This window comes from Lutzomyia longipalpis, chromosome 1 (assembly GCF_024334085.1).
Source record: "Lutzomyia longipalpis isolate SR_M1_2022 chromosome 1, ASM2433408v1".
NCBI classification, from domain to species: Eukaryota; Metazoa; Arthropoda; class Insecta; order Diptera; family Psychodidae; genus Lutzomyia; species Lutzomyia longipalpis.
The window spans coordinates 50,816,422-50,836,692 of record NC_074707.1 but is presented as its reverse complement, the minus strand read 5'-3'; the positions used below and the strand labels follow the sequence as shown (position 1 = coordinate 50,836,692).

Below are 20,271 nucleotides of genomic sequence, written 5' to 3'. Positions count from 1 at the left end.
CTACACATCGTAGCTTTTCCATGGCTTTTGAACCTAGAGTATATTTTTATTTTGTTATTTTTCTACAGGTGGCACAATTTTCTTCTCATCTTCAACACTATAACTCTACATTTTATTCCCCCAAAAAATAAACTACCTCACTTTAGAGTTTCTTTTTTGAAGGTGTACCGAAAACATTAATGAAAAAAAAATGAATAAAGTATGATGGGGCAAAAAATGAGCACCAAGGTTAGAAATGCGTTCGCCTTAATTAATTTCTGTTTTCAGTATGATTAAGTAAGAATTTGGTATTATTAAAAATACAAATTTTGCTATAAATATGGATTTACAAGGTCGTTGCAGGCAATTAACTTTAGAAAATGTCTTCGAAAAATGTGTGTATGCGTCAAAAAATATGTATGGTGTTTCTGTATATCTTCTCTGTTTTTTTCTTGTATTCATTACAAAAAAATTTCATAAGCTAAAATGGCACTCGAAGAAGACACCGAAAAGACAATGAAAAAAATTTATTCTTCGTTACACTTATGAAGGTTTTCCATACGTTTTTTAGTAGGTATATATACGGAGATTTATTAGTTGGTTGCGCTATCGTATGTTTTTCTTTTGGAATTATTTTCTACTCCACATTTCAAGGGTGAATTTTGATAGTGAAACTCGTAGTTTGAAGAATTCTTGAACATGGTTTTTCTTGAATGTTCATTTTATTTTTTTTATAAGTGCCATTACTCTTTGTTGAGGGAAAATGACGGGAGCGAGGACAAATGAAAAGTTCATGTGAAGCTCTCTATTTCAATTGAAATACCTATTTTTTTTTGGATATGGATGGACATTGAACGATTTCAATGATTTATCAACCAGGGAATCTCATTGCCTATAAATTGAGCAATATTTACCTCAAGAGTGTCTTTTTTTTGCACACGCACCTGTTGCATTTTTGCATGGTTTATTCACTTTTAATTTCTAGTATATTACTATGCTAAATGTTTAATGTCGTGTAACACGGTGTATTATGTTGTTTACCATCCTTCTGCTTTTTTAAACTTTAGAAAAATTATATAGATATGCGTACATATCATGTTAAAGTGTATGTATGGTGTAATTTATATATGATACTATGTACTTCATTTATTTCTAAATTTTCCTTTTTTTGCCATTTAATTTGGAGTCTTTTGTCTTCTTTGCACGGTGCATTTACATACATATATAGAAAAGAAACTCAAAGTGGTTGGTCGAGTTCAAGAGCGCATACAGGGATTTTCTCACACTTTTCGTATAACATTTTAAATTCTCTTTTTTTTTGTTCCACCACAAAGATTAATCTCAACATGAGAATTTTATGTAAACAATATATACTTTTTTCCATTATAATATTATTATTCTCTTTTTCATTCACTATGTATCATCTTCTATACTACACCATCTACTTGTATTGGGTTAATTTCAAACAAAAAGGGAAATTAAATATGCTACACTAACAGTTTATAGGTATTATTTTCATATTATACTTTTAATTATATCTACATACCTACTTCTACATAAAAAAATTCCCTTTCGTTTTCATCATTAAATTAATATATTACATCTTAATATCTTCGTGTTTTAACAGCAACAAAAGTCGGTCAAATGCAAGAATGAATAAAATATTTTTTATTTCTTGTTGTCAAATGGAATCTTTCTTTTTTTGGAATGAAATTATATCTGGATATTTCTAAAATATTATTTTCTTAGATAGATTTTTAGATTAAAATGCGAAAATTACAAAAGTTCAAAAAATAACACATTTAACCCTTGGAGGATTGATTTTTCTAAATTCAAAAGTTTGACCCTAATTTTCTCCAATAAAGAAATTTTTTTTTAAAGTTTTCTTGAATTTATTAATCTTCCCTAGATACAGATGTAGAATTTATTAGGATTTTTTTTTAAATAAATTTTTAGTTCAAATTACGATTAAAAGAAAAGTCATATTTGCCACGATGGCCAGCAAAATCCTCTAAGGGTTATTAATCCAATATGAATATTTAAAAAAAAATCTTTTTTTTTTTAATAATTTCATAAACGAGTCTTCATATTCTTCAGAGATAGCTTTTTTAGAAGAAAAATTTAGAATATTTACAATATATTTAGTTACTGCATTAAATATTTCAATTAAATTGTTGAATACTTATTATTTTTCAAAAATAATTTTAATCCCATAAAATACAAAAAAAGGTATTTAATTTCATATCCAAATAGTTAGTCAACCATGTTTTATATAAATGTAGATTTATTTACATATCAGTATTATTTTTTTGAAATATTGCAAATGTTATGTATAGCCCTATTGATGGTCGATGCAACAAGTATATGTATACAAAGTAGTAGCACAAATGTACATAGCCATAATAGTTATTATTTGTAATTTATGTGACATTCTCCTCTGCAGAACATATTGGTGAGCATGTTTGCGTACAATAACGTATGGATTGAGTAACTTATTCAGGGTTTTATTTATTAATCAAATTTTATATAAAATGAAATTTGTATTTTAATAAAAAGCACAAAGATAGATCATGTCCCAAAGGCAATGATTGATTAGAGCCAATAGATTTTCCTAAGGTTTAACTTTCCGGGAAAATTGGACTTGTTAAGGTAAATCTGTTTATGAATCTTTCGCATTAGGCATATAAATTATCGTTAGCGAGGTAACAGGGAGGACAAGTAAAAGCGCACCATAAAAGTCATCTATATTTTTACAGATTTTTAAAAATGAATTTCTAAGAAGCATTATGATATTAATTATAAAAATGTTATTAAAAAAAAAGTTTCAATTTTCATTTATAAAATATTCAATGAATTTAGTTTTTTTTTATTGGGACTTTTAAGTTCATTGCACATTTTGTTTAGTATGGGGGTGCTGGAAAAAAATCAACAACAAAATAGCAAGAAACAAAATAAAAAAGAAAATGTGAATAGTATGGAGCAAAAAGCAGATAAAATTGATGAAAAGAAATATATATGAAAAAAAAGCTCACCAACGAATGTAATCCTATTGGCGGTCGCTTTCTATCAAATCACAACGTTCTCTTTATATTCAAAACTCCGCCCAATGTGCGCCGTATTAAAATTGTCAGATGGGGAGTTTACACAATGACTGGCGTCTTCTCTTGCTTGTATGCCCGTTTGTGAGATCATCATGTGCTTGCACGATTCCACAAATATATATGTATATCATACAACCATAGTTATATGCGGAGAAGACTAAATTTGTGATTCTCTCACAGAGTTTTCTTCAATCCACGTGCTATCGCAATATTGCAATTAACCTCTGTGGTTCATCTCTCGGCAGATTTCACAGCATCCCAGGAGAGACATGATAGTAATACACCACCAGCTATGTCTGGAAGTTCGCAGTCATCGACTTCGGCGCGGCAGGAGTCAAGTGGACCGGCAAACCTTTCCTACATGCAAATGACACTTCAGCGGCAGGCAGCCGCTGGCGATGAAGGTGGCGGTGGTGGATTTTCACAGAGGCAGCAGCAACCACCTCAGCATCAACCACCCACGCAACTCAAAGAGGAAACCAACACATGTTCCACACTATATCGCAGCAATATCAATGGATTACAGGATGATATCGCACTGAGGGTGAGTAGAAGTAAATTTTTTGTTAATTTTTATGTCCTCCATTTTCACACAGCAATTAACGCAATTATCTTAATTTATTTCGCTGCATAAGTTCATAATCCAAAAAAAAAATGAAGAAAATGATAAAATATTCAGCGATTTCCTGCGATAGCCGGTGACCTTTATAAAAATCAAAATTAATTTATAATGCGCAGTATGAAAATTTTCAGAGAATTCTTCCAAAATTCCATTAAAATATTAAATTCATTTACTGGGAAAATTGGTAATTTAGCTCAGGAAATAATCCAAAGAAATGTCTTGTAAATCTTGAGCTGTATTCATTTAATCTAATTCTATTTTGGAGATCATAAAATTATCAACTTTTCGTCCAAAATCCATTAAATTCCTAAAGAAAAATAAATTAATAAAGCTTTGAGGAATTTGAGGTGAATCTTTAAGATGTTGTGTTAAATAAGATAAATATACATATTTGCCTCACTTTTTTTTTAAATTTTATTTTGATTATACTGTGGATTTTCTGAAAAACAAAGATCCTTCTTAACAAGTATTAGATTCACGATGTAGTATTGATAAAAATAGAATTTAAATTAAATTTTTAAAACTTTATTGTTTCTCTTTTTTTTCAAATTGATAGAATTTCAATCTTCTAACCAATCCGTGTAATTACGGTGGTGAACATGAGTACAATTCCCTGGCTCAAGAAGTGGCATCTGGGCAACAGCAGTATCTTGAGGGGAGTCCTGAATTCTATGCTGGCATTATGGAGCAAAAATTCAATACGCCATATCACAAGAGTGGCACCAGTGGTGCATATCCGCGGGGCGGTGGTGCAATGGGTGGTAGCAGTGCTAGCAGTGGTAGTGGAGGGAGATTTCAAGATGCCCCATATGACTTTCCTGCTCAATACGATACCCCGCCGTACCAGACAGTTCCTGTGAGTTCATCCGCAAATGCGGATCAATGGACAAGTGGACATCATCCACATTCAGAGCTTCAGCATCAGGCATACATGAGCTCAGTTGGTTTTGATAAGACCATTTTGGGTACGTATGCAACACAAAATGGTGCACCATGCTTCACGGGGTCGGGACCTATACAACTTTGGCAGTTCCTATTGGAGCTCCTTACGGATAAATCGTGCCAAAGTTTCATCTCATGGACGGGAGATGGATGGGAGTTTAAGCTAACAGACCCAGATGAGGTAGGTGGATATGCTATGGATATAATATTAGGTAGTAGTTTATTTTCTCAAGACAACACCATACGATCAATCTTCCGCCCCATTTTATATATAATTAGCCATAATATGGTTAATCTTTCTTCGACAGAGGATGTTTTTTCTGCGAATCTTACCTTCTTTTTTTTCTCTTCTGTGAATTTCCTTTGCAGGTTGCTCGACGATGGGGAATACGGAAAAATAAACCAAAAATGAACTATGAAAAATTGAGCAGAGGCCTCCGATACTACTATGATAAAAATATTATACATAAAACGGCTGGAAAGCGCTATGTGTATCGATTTGTGTGTGATCTTCAGAACTTGTTAGGGTAAACATGCCATATTTTACATTTTAATTCTTTCCTCTTTGCACATACACATCACCAAACCCTCCTCATCCCCCCCCCCCCTTACTGTTTATTTCCACATGTACTTTGTACACTCTCTATACCAAATTATGTTGTACATTATGTACATATATAGCAATCATCATAAAAATTACCAAATATTTGCTAAAAAGTTCCTCATTTCATTTTTAAAAAAAAACTAAATATTTTTTTGTTCTCTTCTCTCTCTCTCTCGGAAACTTTGCAGATATTCTCCAGAGGAGCTACATGCCATGGTGGAACTGAAGCCAGAGAAGAAAGAAGACGAATAAGGCGAGCAATTTTAAATTGTTTTTATTTCTATTTTTGAACAAAAATATATAGTTCTCTTTTGTAATTACGTAAACAAAAAAAAAAATGTGAAAATGTATGTGTTGGATAGAAATTTGAAAGTTAAATTTCTTTTTTAATTAAAAAAAAAAGATGCAAGGTTTTGAAGAAGAAAAATTTGGATGCTGCGGAATATATCAGTGGTATCAAATTAAGATTTAAAGTAAATTATTGTTGTGCAGCACAAAATTTTGTAAAATACAAATCCCCTTGAATGTAATTTTATTTTTGTTTGTAAAGCTAAACTTTCAACCCGTTGCTTTCAACACAATAAAATACAATGGACACCAAGGGGTGTTTATCTGAATGAAAATCTTCGGATTAATCGTCAAAAAGAATCGAATTATTCGTTGAGATTCACATTATTTGACGTGATTTTGAGATTTGAATTATTTGTCAAAATCCCGATTTTTCGTTTAAATTCGAATTGTTCGTCAAGAAAACTTGATTATTCGTAAAGAAGGATCGAATTATTCGGATTGTTCGTCAAGGTACGGATTATTCGTTGAGATTCGGATTTTTCTTTAAGAATGGGCCTAATTCAGCGACCAAGAAACCCTTGAAATCTTTGAATTTTGTACTGAAATTTCAAGATTTCAAGCGAATTTCAAGGGTTTCTTGGTCGCTGAATAAGGCCCAATATTTCAATTATTCGAAAAGAAGAATCGAATTATTCGTCGAAATTCGGATTTTTCTTTCCAATTTAGATTATTCATTAAGGGAATTCAAACTATTCATCAAGATTCGGATGAATCGTCTTTATTCGGCAAAATAATCAAAATATTCGACAGATAAACACCCCTTGATGGAGACAGGCTGTTAGACTATTCTTCACCATCTCTCAAAAGATTAAGCATAAGATGTGTTTATGCGTGTTTTAAGTCAATGAATTTTGCAATTGCAGAATTTTTGAAAATATATAATTGGAAAAGAAACCATAAAAGCTTAACCATACTTCAGCGTCAAAAGACGCTGTTCGTTGTTTTTTCTCACTTGCTCCTTGTCAAATTGTATCGCGCTGTCACTGTCACACAAGAAAGGCGGTTATAAAACATAGAAACCGCGTTTCTTGTTTGACAGTGACAGCGCAATACAATTTGACAAGGAGCAAGTGAGAAAAAACAACGAACAGCGTCTTTTGACGCTGTTGCTTGGTTAGGCCTTAAAGCTCTTCGATGGCTTTATTTAATGTTTAAAATCAAATAATTTCGTTGGCTACCTATAAAGGAAATTCTATTAAAGCTTTTTTTTTTTTAAAAAAAGTATGAAACAAAGTGTTTATGCGAGGAACTGTTAAAATTCAAAAATTGTGCTGCATGGCGTAATTAACTTTGCCAGACTGGTCATCGTACATTATATACATAATATTTCAATTCCTGCAGTATAATAATTTTAAATGTTTAATTTAAATTTAAAACAAAAAAATGAGATAATATAGAACAAGAGAAAAAATTTAAAAAAAAATGAAGTTTATTTCTTCAACATGTGTAAGGATTTTTTTTCTATATAGGAAAAAAAAAAAAGAAACGATTTGTTAGATGTTTAATATATATAATCTCTGTAAGAGAGAAACAGTTTTCTGTTTATTTCGCATTATACAAAAAAAAAAACCGCAAAAAGCAGTACGTGAATGATAAATGAAAAGAAAAAGAAAATGTGTAAGAAAAGAAGTTATATCAATGTCGCCCACAGAATAATCACCAAATTTTTTTTTTCTATTTTTAATTTTATAATAGAAGAGATAGATTATAATTGTTACAAAGTAATAAATTTCATTTAATGCCTTAAGACGGAGAAATAGTGAGGTTGATATTTGGGGGCACAGAAAGTGAACTACAAGCCTCAACTTTATTTTATTTTATTTTATTTTTTGTTTGTTCACTCTGATAGTGTTGTGTGGGTGAAAGAGAGAGAAGATTTTTTTTTGAGGAATTAGCGTAACATTTTTCGCATCGATTCCCATTTTAATATTCATCAGGCCATTTATTATGGCCATTTAATCTCTTTTCCGGTGAAGTGATTAGTAGGGAACTTTATGTTGTGATTGAGTCATTTCCCCCACACTCCCCCTACAAAAAAAAAAATAAAGAAGAAAAATATGATAGAAGTAAAAGAATGAAGAAAATTTTGTGTATTTTCCATCAATTTTCCAATTATTTACTCGTTTTTTTCTTTTTGGTGGTACAACACTCTCTGCTAACTCTGTGTGGCACGAGTGATGCAAACACACAGGAGATGGTATATAATGTTTACAAAGAAGATTATTCTTCTTTTGATCTCTATTGGATTATTATTATTAAAACATTTTATTAAAATCGCCAAAATTCACTCTCTCTCTCTCTCTCATTCCTGGTGAGCTCGTATTTAATAGGTCAGTGCTGAACTTTCGGTGGATGAGTCTATTTTATTCTTTCATCAAATAGAGGAAGTCGTCTCGCGAGGAATCTCTGGCAAATACGCTTCATCGTCTCAATCAGCAATGGCGATGGTGGTGTTGTACGTTGATGTGAAGAAAAAATATCCACTCTCGCGCTATAAATTTTGAGGTGATAATCCCCAACTGACGATTGGAATGCGATAAAATAATGAAGGTGAAGGTAAGTTACCTTCGCTGTAGGCTCGTTTGTAAAATTAGGTTTATTTTTCTTTTAGTTGTCTTTTATATTTGACAATAATTACTTCTCAAAGTTTCGTGATAAGTAAAAAGAAAATGTTGAAAAGGAATATAATTGAAGAAAAAAAATGTTCTGAATTTTTGCTGAAAAGTTTAACACAAAAGGGAATTATGGAGATTTAAGAGGAACGTTAAATACCTATATAAAGATATTTTTAGAGCTTTTTCTCACCTCAATCGTATTTTGTACCTATGTAGCTTTAGATACTGAATGTACAGAGATAAAGGCGATGGTAAAGAAAAAAAAATTCCGCGTGAAGGTAAAAAATTTGTTGGAATTTTCAATCGTTATGCAATTCCATTGACAATTTTTTCCGCGTGTACAGTGTAGTCGGTGATTGGTGATGAAAAAGCCTCTCATTGTTGTCTTTTTTGTGTACCTGTGGTGTCTCCACACAGCTTACGCGAGTGGTGTCCAATGGCGCGGAAATATTCTCTGTCTTATGGGTGTTCCCTCACCTAGTCATCATATTTGGAATCGCTCTCTCATGCAGGAGCTCATGCAACGTGGCTACAACCTCACCGTTCTCACTGTTGAAATTGAAGAATCCCAACCCAATTTACACTTTATCACCATGGAAAATGTCTACGAAGATGTACAGCTGGAATGGAATGCAGGAAGAAATAGCGATGGAGTAGATTTGGAGATTAAGAATCCTTGGAGCATTGTGGTTGAATCTTATGATTTCTATCATTTTGTTTCGCAAAAACTAACATCAACTCAAGGGTTTCAACAGCTACTGGACTATCCGGATAATTTTAAATTTTCCGCCATCATTCATGATTTCTCCCTGGGTCAAGTAATGTTAGGTTTTGTGAAGAAATTCAATAATCCCCCGCTGATCAGTGTGAGTCCCTTTGGTGCACCACCAAACACATGGGCAGTGGCTGGAGAGTCTCTTTTAGCGCCCTTTTCTCCGCATTTTTCAACTGGATTCCCAGCTGAGATGAACTTTTGGGAGAAAATGGCGAATCTGGGTGTACATTTGTGGGACTGGATGTATAGGAAAGTAATTTTTATGCCGCGCGAAACTCACCTGGCTAGAAGATATTTTCCCGGAGTTAATTTGGAAGTCATTGAGCAGGAATCAAGGGTAATTCTCATTAATAGAGAACCTCTCTTGGATGCTGGAATACCCCTTCCAGCTCATGTGGTGAATGTGGGAGGTCTCCATGTGGACAGAGAAGGTTGGCTACCACATGAAATTGAAAGAGTTCTCTCCTCGCCAAGGCCTACAATTTTATTTGCTTTGGGCAGTAACATGAGAAGTGATCTACTAGGTGAGGAAATTCTTTCAAAATTCATTAAAGTTTTCCAAAAGCTCAGCAATTTTACCTTCATATGGAAGTATGAGGGAAGAAGACCATCAAATTGGCCCAGAAATATCATAACAATCGATTGGTTGGATCAAAATAAAGTTCTCGGTAAGAAAAGAAAAATGAAATTTTCACACAAAATTGAATAAAGAAGATTTATTTTTTCATTTTTAGAACATCCCAATTTGGCGCTTTTCATCACCCACGGTGGACTTCTTAGTGTGCAAGAAGCTGCCTGGTATGGAGTACCTATTCTCGGGATACCTCTCTTTATGGATCAACATACAAATATTGCCAAAGCTGTCTCTCGTGGTCTTGGTCTTGATTTAAATATTAACTCCTTTACAGTTGATGAGCTTGAGTGGAAAATTCTCCAAATTGTGGAAAAGAAGCATTTCAGGGAGACTGCTGGGAATATATCAAAAGCATGGCAACTACAGGGATCACCACGCTCAAAAGCACTCTCATGGATTGAAATTATTGCTGAGTATGACAAGTTGAGTTATCAATTGAAAAATCAAATGAATTTTTGGGAAATTTTATTACCTTCTACTCTATGTCTTTTAGTGATTACTCTCGTACTCCTTAAAATCTTTATTTGTTTAATTTCCAATTTAAAGAGCAATAAGTTCCATCAGAGGAAGAAACTTAAGAAAAAATAAATTATTTTATGGTTTAAATAAATTAGCTATTCCAGCGGCAACATTCTCAAAAAAAGTCCCTTCTGGCTGTGCCTGAGGTTTCTGTACTCCCCCCTTTCTTGTGGGCTTAACAAGGGGGCCTTTCTGATTTGAACTGCAATGGTACATGGAATTAACTTTCTTCAGATCACCCAGAGAAAATCCCCTTCTCTGTCCCATATTTGCAGAAGTCTTCGTTTTAGCTACAATTGTTGGTTGCCCATTGACGGAGAATGCATGTGCGGAATAGTGGAGGACACTGTTGAAGTCATATGAGACACCGTAATTGCTCGTTGTTCCAGCATTGGCTTTCTGAAAGTTGTCCGTAGTGCCAGGTTTGATATTTTGCCACTTGATGAGGACACTCTTATCCCGATCTGAACGATTCTGCTCATGGAGGAAGCCCAAAACATGGAGGAACTCATGGATGGGAACACCTATTTGGTTGAGACATCCCGGTGATTGGAGATTCACCTCCTGCGGACCCCCAATGCGTCCCACACTTGACCAACATCCCGAACGACCTGATACGATTTTAATGTAATCCGCCTCATTGGTGTGACGTACAAAACGAATGCAAGTATGAGCGTGAAACATCTTAAAGGCTTTCTCAATCATAGCCATATCGGATGCACCTGAAATACACATTTCATTCACACACACACGTTTAGTTAGAACTTTAAAGATCTTTCTTTTAGTAGGTAATTAATTACTCACTAAATGATCCTTTTATTTCATAGGGAACCACACCATTTGGCCATCTTGTTGCCTGTGCTACAAGCCCATTTCTTGCTCTCGATAGTGGAATGAGTAAATCACCCTCGAGGTAGGAACCCTGCTCCTCAGGATTCCCCTTAATATTGGCAAAATTTTCCAATACCTTCCCAATATTCTCGTTGGGCACACCAAAGATTCCGGGTCCGAGGAAAGATAAATTTATATATTCGCTCCACATATCCGTTGCACGGGACGTTGAATTTGAATCACTCAATGGTGCTGCGATTGCCATAGCAAAAAGACTCACAGCAAAAATGATTAATTTCTCCATTTTTTTTTATTTGGCGGGAAGGGAAGATCTTCAACGCAGAAAGGGAGGACAATGGAAAAAAAAATTGCGGGAACTTCTTGCGATGAACTGCAAAAAATGTATTCAGGAGCTGACTTAAATACCTACCCATCGTACATCGTAAAAAATTCAAAAACAATAAATTGTACTATCAGAGACAGGCAGGGGATTTTTTTCCTCACGCGCGTATTTGGCACATTTTTACGCATGTCTTCTTTATGGGGCACAATACACGGCTCCCCGTGTAGGTAAGTGCTCTTTGTGACCTTCCGCGGTATTTGGCAAAAACAACATAGACATTTTTTTATGATGCTTTTTGAAAGAGACCTCCATGGGTTTTTATTTTACCGCATAAATTGAGTTCAAATCGAACTCAATCAATGCAATGTCTTAATTTTACTTTTTTTTTATCGATTTATTGCAAGAATAAGGCATGCAACATAAAACAAAAGAAATTATGCTACAAAAAAGTGTTTGGAGCATTGGAAAAATACTTCATGGGATTTATTAAGAGAGAAAGATGAAAATAGATCGAATTTGTTTGAATATTCGATCCCACAATTAATTTACTTAAAAGGGATATAATTCGTAAGTAATTTCAGAAAAAATATTGGAAGAAAAAGAAAGATAAATAAATAATGAAAATAATAATTAGATTGAAGAATTTTGTTTGAGGTAAGAATATCTGAGAGAACTTTCATGAAAGAGTGTTCAATAGAGAATTTTTTTTGAAGAAAAAGCAGACAGAACTTTGCTTTTAATCATTGTACCACAATATTGTAGGTATTGTAGGTACTTTTACTTACTTACTTTTACTTACTTACTTTTTTTACTTACTAAAAAAAGAAGTTTTTTAAAACAGATTCCTCCAGAAGATTTTGAAATCTATACCTTTGACAATTGCAAAAATAGAAATTTTATATAAAAAATACGTTTTTTGAAGAAGATTTTTTTTCTTTATTTCCACCTTACGTTACATACATATTTTTGGTTACAATATTTCTTCTTCTTTCTTTATGTTTAATTTATATTCATAACTTGTTTAGTATTTTTTTTGTTCTCTTAAATACCTACGAGCTATATTCAAGGACTGACATTTGCTGGGTAATTTTTTTCTCTTATCTATTTCATAATCCTTCACATATTTTCCCATACAATTAAATTGCAACATAGGAGTTTTTTTTTAAATTTATTTATTTAGCTGTAGCTGTGTTTGGGTGTGTTTTACAGAAATTTAGCTTTAGGAAGGACATAAAGCTCTATAATACAATGATCTAATAAAAGGAAAAACAGAAGGAATATATATTAAGCAACAAAATTACAGCAGTTTCCACAAAATAAATACCATATAGATATTAAAAAAAAAACTTTTGAGCTTTGAGATTGTTGACTACACATTGGCCTGTTAAAATGGATTCCTTGGCGATATTACTCCATCACAACAGTGATCATATTATGTTTGTGTGCGTGTCTTCTAAATTGATGATATCCTGGAAGAAGGGTATCCAAATTTCGGGAATTGAATGGATCAATTGTGCATTTCTACCAATAAAATGTATACAGGTAAATTACTCTTCACATTTTTTGTTTGTTCACAACTATTCTGAATAATTTACATTATTTCATCTATCTCTTGATGATCCCTCTTTCTATATTCTTCTAACAGTTTGGATTGTAAGTTATTCTTCGTCGCATACACATCAAAATTTTGATTGTCATTGGCAAAAAATATATCATAGAGAGAGATCAAGGTCGATCATAGACATACAAATATGTACAATAATTGCACGGATTTTTTTTCTTAATACATATTTTTTTAATTTCTTCTTTTTTCTGTTCCTTTTTTGGAACAAACATTCAATTTTTTTTTGCTATAGTTTCATAGATAAGACTGACAAGACAAAGAAATAATTTGGAATCACTAAGAAATTGCTTATGTGTTTTTTTTTCATAAATAGGATAGTCGCGAGCAAAATATTTCAGGGGGCCATAATATAGGATTATTCTAAAATAAATAATTAGTTGTTTTTTAATTAATAATAATGGTTTCGTATTCAGTGATTAAGAAATCTTTGAAATTCTTGAGGATTTTAAGGATTTCTTTGAATTCTTTGATCTTTGAAATTCTTAAGGATTTCAAGGATTTCTTAGTCACTGAATAGGAGGAGGAGTAGAAATGTTATTTGTGCCAACTCCTTGGGAATTTATCATAAAATATTAATATAGGTAGTCTCTAGTTATCAAACGAATAACTAATTTTACTTATAAAAAAAAAATTTAACAATTTAATATCAATTTCATGTGCTGGGAAATAGTTAAATTGTGCGTTGTTGAACATACATAGAAAGTACATACTTGTTATAATTGTTGAAAAAATATAGCAATATTGTTAAATAATACAGATCTTCAGACTAAAAAAACCTTTTTTTTTTAAGAGAAGGGAATTAAAGAGAAACTTAGTGCTTTTGAATGTTTCTTTTACACATAATTTGTATGCCTATGTTTTTTCATTTAACAATTTTTTTTGATTAAAATCTGTGATATTATATTGATTCTGTTCAATTTCTTTTCTTCTCATTTTTTTTCAAACTGTCACCCCAAAAATTAATAATGCATTCACTTCACTTTCCATATATAGCTAAATGTACCATTTATAGCTATATAGTTCCATGCCCAACCATTTTCATTCCAAAAGAAAATTATTTTTTATCACTTTTTTGTTTTATTCAAAATGTTCTGATTAGTTTTCATGTAAATTGAAAACACGATATCACTCTGTCTCGAAATGTAAGCATTTTATAATGATTTCTTGTAAGTAATTCGTTTTTTTTTTTTAAATTACTTACTTTCATTCGCACTCCATTTTGAACGTAATAATTTTACATTGCTAAATATTTCATTAGTTATTTTGTTAAAAAGAATAAAATAAAAACAAAAATGCCTGAATATAAGTTTCGATTAAGGGAAAACAAAATCAGTCCTTGATTTTTAGACAATTTTCTTGCCATTTTTTAATAGTTTTTTTCTTCTTCTTTATTTCCTAATTTAGCATATAATTTATACTTTTCATCTCTATGTGTATTTTATAATCAGTGGCATCATCATTATGAATTTAATGATTAGTGAAATGGAGATAGTTTTGTTTTCTTTGTTTATGTGTGTAACATATGTAACGTTATAACTTTTTTTCTGTTCCAAAACGAATTAATTATTTATCTCCATTTCAATATCGTTTGATTTAGGGATTATTTATTTGTATATTTTTTTTTATTTATTATATTACCTTAAATAATATATCTATTTATTTGAATATTCTTTTCAAATCAACTGAAATATTCTCTTTTATTTTTACATAAGAAAACAGAATTTTTATTCTTCATAGAATTTTATACATGAAGATAGAATTTCGATTGTTAAAGGATATAAATAAATAGGAAGAGATATAAATAAATTAATTAAAAAATAAACTGTAAAAAAACAGTCAATAATTTAGGAAAAAGATTTTTTTTCATTGTATTCATACTTAATTTAGCAATGTAATTTTAATCATTGATTTATTTGCTTAGGAATATTTTATTTTACTTAAATTACTTCTCTGCAATTCTTTTCCATAGTATAATGATTTGAATAGCACAAAAAAAGGAACTCTGATGGCTGATTTCTTGGACACCAAAAGATTTAAAACCTAAGAAACTCAGATGGGGGTCCACATTAGACAAATCGGTGTACCATTACCATCATCTTTAATTTCCCCATGTATTTAAAAAGATGGTTGTGAATTTGAAAGGACTCCATCTCATCGTGACTCCGAAAAAGACTAATGTTGACTCAATACCTTTATCGCGACTCAAATTTTCCCTTATGATCAGCCTTTGCATTATGTAGACTCAATTTTTAACTAATGTAGACTCAACTTTTACCTAATGGTGACTCAATTATTAAGCTATAATAGGGGTGCGTATAGATGGAGGAAGGGGGTGAATAATAGAGTACCCCGACAAATTATTTAGAATAAAAAAAATCCTATATCTGACCCTTCAACAGGTAAAAAATTGAAAAAAAAAACAATTTTCTCCCCACCTCCATACCGAATTTCATCTCGATCGGCCCAGCGGTTTCGGAGGAATTCGCTTATCACAAACAAACAAAAAGACTTCCTTTGATGGATCAATACCTATTCCACTAATAACATTCTGTTCAGTTAAAATATTCGCTGTCTTACTTTTTTTTAACGTCGCCTTAAGTTAAAAAAAAATTGAGTCACCATAAGGAAAGGCAGAGTCTACATTAGTAAAAAATTTAGTCTACATAAGGCCAAGACTGAGTCTAAATAAGGTAATTGAGTCAACATTAGTTTTAACCAATTTGAAAGTTTAATCAGGGGTAGGTAAAGTATTGTAGTTTATGCGGTAAATTGATATTAATAGCTACGTCTTATGCCATCTTTCTTGCGGTTAAGGACATGCGCAACCATCAGGATTGTTTTTTTTTTTTTTTTGAAAACTCGTGGTTCCTTTTTCTGTGCTCTCATATAATTGTTTCTATTCATTTAAAATCTTGTCTTTGCCAAGTACAAACCATTCTCCTAAATTTTCTCACTAACCGGAAATTTGATTGTTGTATTTCTCTTATTTTTATTTAATAACTATTCTTTATATATTAATATAGATTTTTTCATAATATTTATATGTATAATAAGTTGATTATCATAGATAATTTTCATTACATTGGTCCAACACAAAACTTTCTGGTATTTTTTTTTTAATGTTTTCTTCATTAAATTTTGTTTCATGTAAAAATTGTTTCAGAAAATAAAAAGAAAATGGAAAAGCAGTTCTGACTCTAATTTCTTTTCATTTTAATACAAGTATTGATAATTATAAAAGCGGTTAAACAGTGTTGGAAATAAATAAATACGAATAAATTTTTTGCACAACTAAATTCTAATAAATATGTACTTATTTACTTTTGTTTATTATACAATTAATTTTATATCTTAATTTTTTATACTTTATGTATGAGATATGCATTGCAAGAAAGTTTATAATTCAGTGGAACTATCACAGTTCATTGAAATAATACGTTGAAATTTAAATTAATTAAATAAAGATATTAATATCTTTACAAATAAGGTTTTCTTTTTTTAATCCACCAGCAAAATTGTTGCGCTTCCAATTCCCAATATATATGTATGTTTTGTTTCTTTTTTTTTTTAATTTTCTTAACTAATTTCTATGTTGGTTTTTTTCCTTTGTTCAATGATCCACAAAATGACGTAACAATTCCTTCAACTCTTTTTCTTCTACACATTTTTGTTTATCTGCAAATTTATTTACCCATTTGCTAAGGCTTAAATATTTTTTCTCATTTAAATGTTATTTTTTTTTTACAAATTCGTTGTACAAATTGCTTCTATAAAAAAGTGACAGAAGGGTGAAAACATTTTTGCTTTGCCTTTCGCTTGGAAGAATATCATTTTTGTGGAATTACCCAAAAAAATATTATATATAAATTATATATAATATATATGGTATAATAGGGTAATAAGAAGAAAAAAAGCAGATGCTTTAAGAACTGATTTGATCAATTTTTTGTATATTTATAAATTAATTTTCAGTGCAAAATTTTAGCTCTATGCACTGATAAAAAAAATTATGGTGCTATTCAGAGATTTTAATTTTGAAAAAAATTAGGATTCTGATATTTTTGATTGTCATTTCCTTTCATTCGGCTTTTCGTGGTTAAATTTTTTCGCTCTTTCTGTTGCATGTTGGACTGTTGGAAAAGAGTGTTCAGAAATATTAGGATCCTAATTTTGTTAATTTCTGTCTATTTTGAAAATTTATTTTCAGGGATGTTCTTAGAGCATCTGAAAAAGAATTTTAAAAAAATGTAAAGTTAATAATAACATAGAGAACCATTTGCTTTGATCCCTCTAAACCTTTTTTTATTTATAAATAAATATATGAATTTTATTTTTGAAAGTTGCTTCTAAGTAACAATTCAAGTTCCAACTGATCTAAGATCATTTCCTTTTTCTCTTTCCAAGAAAAAGTGTAAACAAGAAGACTTCTAACATCACATTTTTTCGATCCTCTGAAGACTCACTTTTAACTGTTTTGTCCGTTTTAAACTCTTTTTTTTATTCTAATTCGAAGAGCATTTAAAGAATTTTTTGGATTTGTCAATATTATAAAATTATAAAAAAGTTTAAAGGTGAAGCAAGATTATTTTCCTTTAATATATTGAGAAAAAAAATAATTCTGAGAATTTGATTTTTATCACCTGATAATCATAGATTCCTTTAGAAAATTCTTATGATTCAGAATAAAAACTTATGTATTAGAATGCTCTTCAGATGTTTTTTTTTGGTCTTTCAATTTTTTTTATTAAAACAACACGGAGAAAGTTTGTTCATTGTTGTTTTTACTTTCTCTAATAAATTGCAATGTGGATTTGAAATAAGTATGTTATTTTTTTAAGGGTTCTCTAATATCAACAAAAAAAAACAATTATCTTGAATCTAGAACAAATGATACTAGAGAACTTGAAAGTGAATTTTGTCAGAAAAAGTTCATGCATTTTGATTTGTTTTCGTCACAGAAAATATAAGTATGTAATTTGTGTATAATAAATGTTTTCGGAAATCATAAATGCTTTAATTTTTATCAGAATATATAGTAGCGGTCTATGTTTGGGATTGCATGAAAATTTTCTTTCAATAACATAGTTTTAATAATAATATTAAGTATTTAATGTAGGTATAATATTCTTTTTTTACCTTCATTTCTTTTATTTTAACACTACTTTTATTTCTATGCTATTAATACATTTTTTTAGTTTTACTTTTTTGCCTAATATGATTTTATCCATAACTTCCATCTCTTCTCTATTTTATTAATTTTCTTATTTTCATATTTCGCTTTTTCATTTTTTTTTTTAAATTTTCTTTCAGTAATAGTTATAATGTCTATTTTTAATATATTATTTGGTAATTGGTATTGTATATTTTTTAATATAATTTTTTTTAAATAGTTTTTTTTGCCTTCATTTCTCTTTTGGGGTATATTTTTTATTTATACTGTAAATATAATTATTTATTGGTTCTCTAGAACCGTTTTTATTCAAAATTTTTCCACTATTCCTTTTACGCAAGAGCGCAACTACAATTAACTTTTTTTTTGGTTTATAAACTGCACTTAAATATATATTTCTCTTCATTTTTGTTTTTTAATAATAATAATCATAATATACTATAGTAATATCATATAATTGGTTTTTTTTGTAATGCGTTTTGTTACGCAATATAATAATTTTTTTCCTTGTTTTCCACGTCCTTTTCGATCCAAAAATCCGAAGTATGAGATCAAATGTCATGCTTCAAAAATCATTCTATGGTTAATTTCTTCTAATCGTCACTGTTAGCTTAAGCTAACTCCATAAAATGACAAAATTAAAAAAAAAAATAAGTAAACAATAGATTTAATATTCTCCTCCTTTTTGTAATATGTTCGTTGTTAATTTCATTTACACTCACATTCCGCTTTATTAACTCGTCGATTTTCTGCCCCAATTCGCTGAATTAGTAAGAAGAAATAAATCGAGGAGTTAACAAAGTGGGGTATAATTGTACTTCTCTCTATCTAATACAACTGAGACACACCTTGCTACGACTAAAGTTCTTAAAGAATCGCTTTTCCACATATTTTTAGACATATTTTTTTAAATTAATTTTTTTTATTAATGTCTCTTTTTTTTCCTTCCTCATTATAAAGACTTTCCACAAACATTTCAAAGGATTCACATGTTATTTCTTTAAAATTTATTTTTTATTATTTTCCCATTATTAAGCATGTTTTATTAATGTTTAAAAGTCAATATTTTGAATATTTCATTATGACATATTGAATTTATCATATACAGTGGAATAACGTATTAGTTAGTACTCCACATAATGTGGTTATACCAATAATGTATTTGTAAGTTTTCTTTTTATTTCATAATCAAATGGAAAATATTGGTGTTTAAATATTACTATAATAGGGTCAATGAAATCATTTCTAGCTGTGATTCTTTCTTTTCAAGAGCACCAGCCTTTTCTTTTTTTAATTAATGAAATGTTTTTTTTTGTAGCTCTCACAGATTTTTTTTAATTCATTTTAAAAACTCATTTTCTTTTTTTTTTCAATGCTTTGTTCCACTGCGTCTAGTATAATATTCATTTTCTATAAATAAATTAATCATTTACATGTATGCATGCAAGTTCCATATAATTCATACTAGTCAACCCGAGCCCCCAATCACGTGTGAGCAAACTCCATTTTAAGCTATAAAAGGGGGGCGTATATTAGTAAGGGGGATGAATTGAATAATACGGTAGGTACCCCGAAAAATTTTTCAAATAAAAAAATCCCGTTATCTGACCCTTTAACAGGTAGAAAATGGAAAAAATCAATTTTTCTGTGGGGGCGCTTTAAAGGGGGGTTGGGGCGGAATCCCATATAGCGCTTGCAACTCGTATTGACCCCCTCTACCCCCATACCAAATTTCATCAAGATCGGCCCAGCCGTTTCGGAGGAGTTCATGTGCCACAGACAAACAAACATTTCAGCTTTATATATTAAGATAACATGTTTAGGATTAAGATAAGAGAACATTTTATTTTCTATATTGTTAAATGCTCAATGTTTTTTTTTTTAAATTATTTTCACGTTTTTCATTTCTTCAAAATTGTTTCATTTTTAATAAAGCTAGACTAGAAGACTCGGCGTTAACCATTCATCTTCAGTTAGCTGTAAATATATAAAAAGGAATATTTAAGAACAAAAAAATATAAGATGTTAGGAAAAAGGTTAATATAAAGAAAAAATCCATTTTAAATAGAAATAACGTAAAATGCAGTTTTTCTTTTGACTGGAATATATCATTTGTTTTGTCGATTAGTTTTCAATGGATTTTTCAGATCCAACATATAGG

General features: G+C 30.6%; 4 protein-coding genes across 7 annotated transcripts in view; 2 read left to right on the top strand and 2 right to left on the bottom strand.

Annotated features, from left to right (window-relative positions):
* The window catches only part of LOC129786770 (ETS-like protein pointed), a 29,311-nt gene extending 23,685 nt beyond the window's left edge, over positions 1–5,626 (top strand). For both annotated transcript variants that reach the window (XM_055821992.1, XM_055821993.1), the window contains 4 exons: positions 3,326–3,624; positions 4,259–4,825; positions 5,014–5,171; positions 5,437–5,626. In XM_055821992.1, coding sequence (XP_055677967.1) covers positions 3,326–3,624; positions 4,259–4,825; positions 5,014–5,171; positions 5,437–5,500 — 1,088 coding nt within the window. In that variant the 3' untranslated portion in view covers positions 5,501–5,626. The remainder of the gene's footprint in view (positions 1–3,325; positions 3,625–4,258; positions 4,826–5,013; positions 5,172–5,436) is intronic.
* Positions 5,627–8,271: 2,645 nt separating this feature from the next.
* LOC129786771 (UDP-glycosyltransferase UGT5-like) lies at positions 8,272–10,233 on the top strand. Its single transcript, XM_055821994.1, has 2 exons — positions 8,272–9,657; positions 9,724–10,233. The coding sequence occupies exons 1-2, from the start codon at positions 8,577–8,579 to the stop codon at positions 10,209–10,211; spliced, it is 1,569 nt and encodes a 522-aa protein (XP_055677969.1). The 5' UTR covers positions 8,272–8,576; the 3' UTR covers positions 10,212–10,233.
* LOC129786774 (hatching enzyme 1.2-like) lies at positions 10,076–11,368 on the bottom strand. The gene is made up of 2 exons (XM_055821996.1): positions 10,947–11,368; positions 10,076–10,864 (listed from the first exon to the last, which is right to left on the bottom strand). The coding sequence occupies exons 1-2, from the start codon at positions 11,275–11,277 to the stop codon at positions 10,218–10,220; spliced, it is 978 nt and encodes a 325-aa protein (XP_055677971.1). The 5' UTR covers positions 11,278–11,368; the 3' UTR covers positions 10,076–10,217.
* An 860-nt stretch (positions 11,369–12,228) lies between these two features.
* The window catches only part of LOC129788191 (nucleolysin TIAR), a 30,025-nt gene continuing 21,982 nt past the window's right edge, over positions 12,229–20,271 (bottom strand). For 2 of the 3 annotated variants that reach the window (XM_055824252.1, XM_055824253.1), the window contains one exon: positions 12,229–20,087. In XM_055824252.1, the coding sequence (XP_055680227.1) occupies positions 20,046–20,087 (42 nt within the window). In that variant the 3' untranslated portion in view covers positions 12,229–20,045. The remainder of the gene's footprint in view (positions 20,088–20,271) is intronic. The other variant, XM_055824251.1, reaches the window with a different exon arrangement.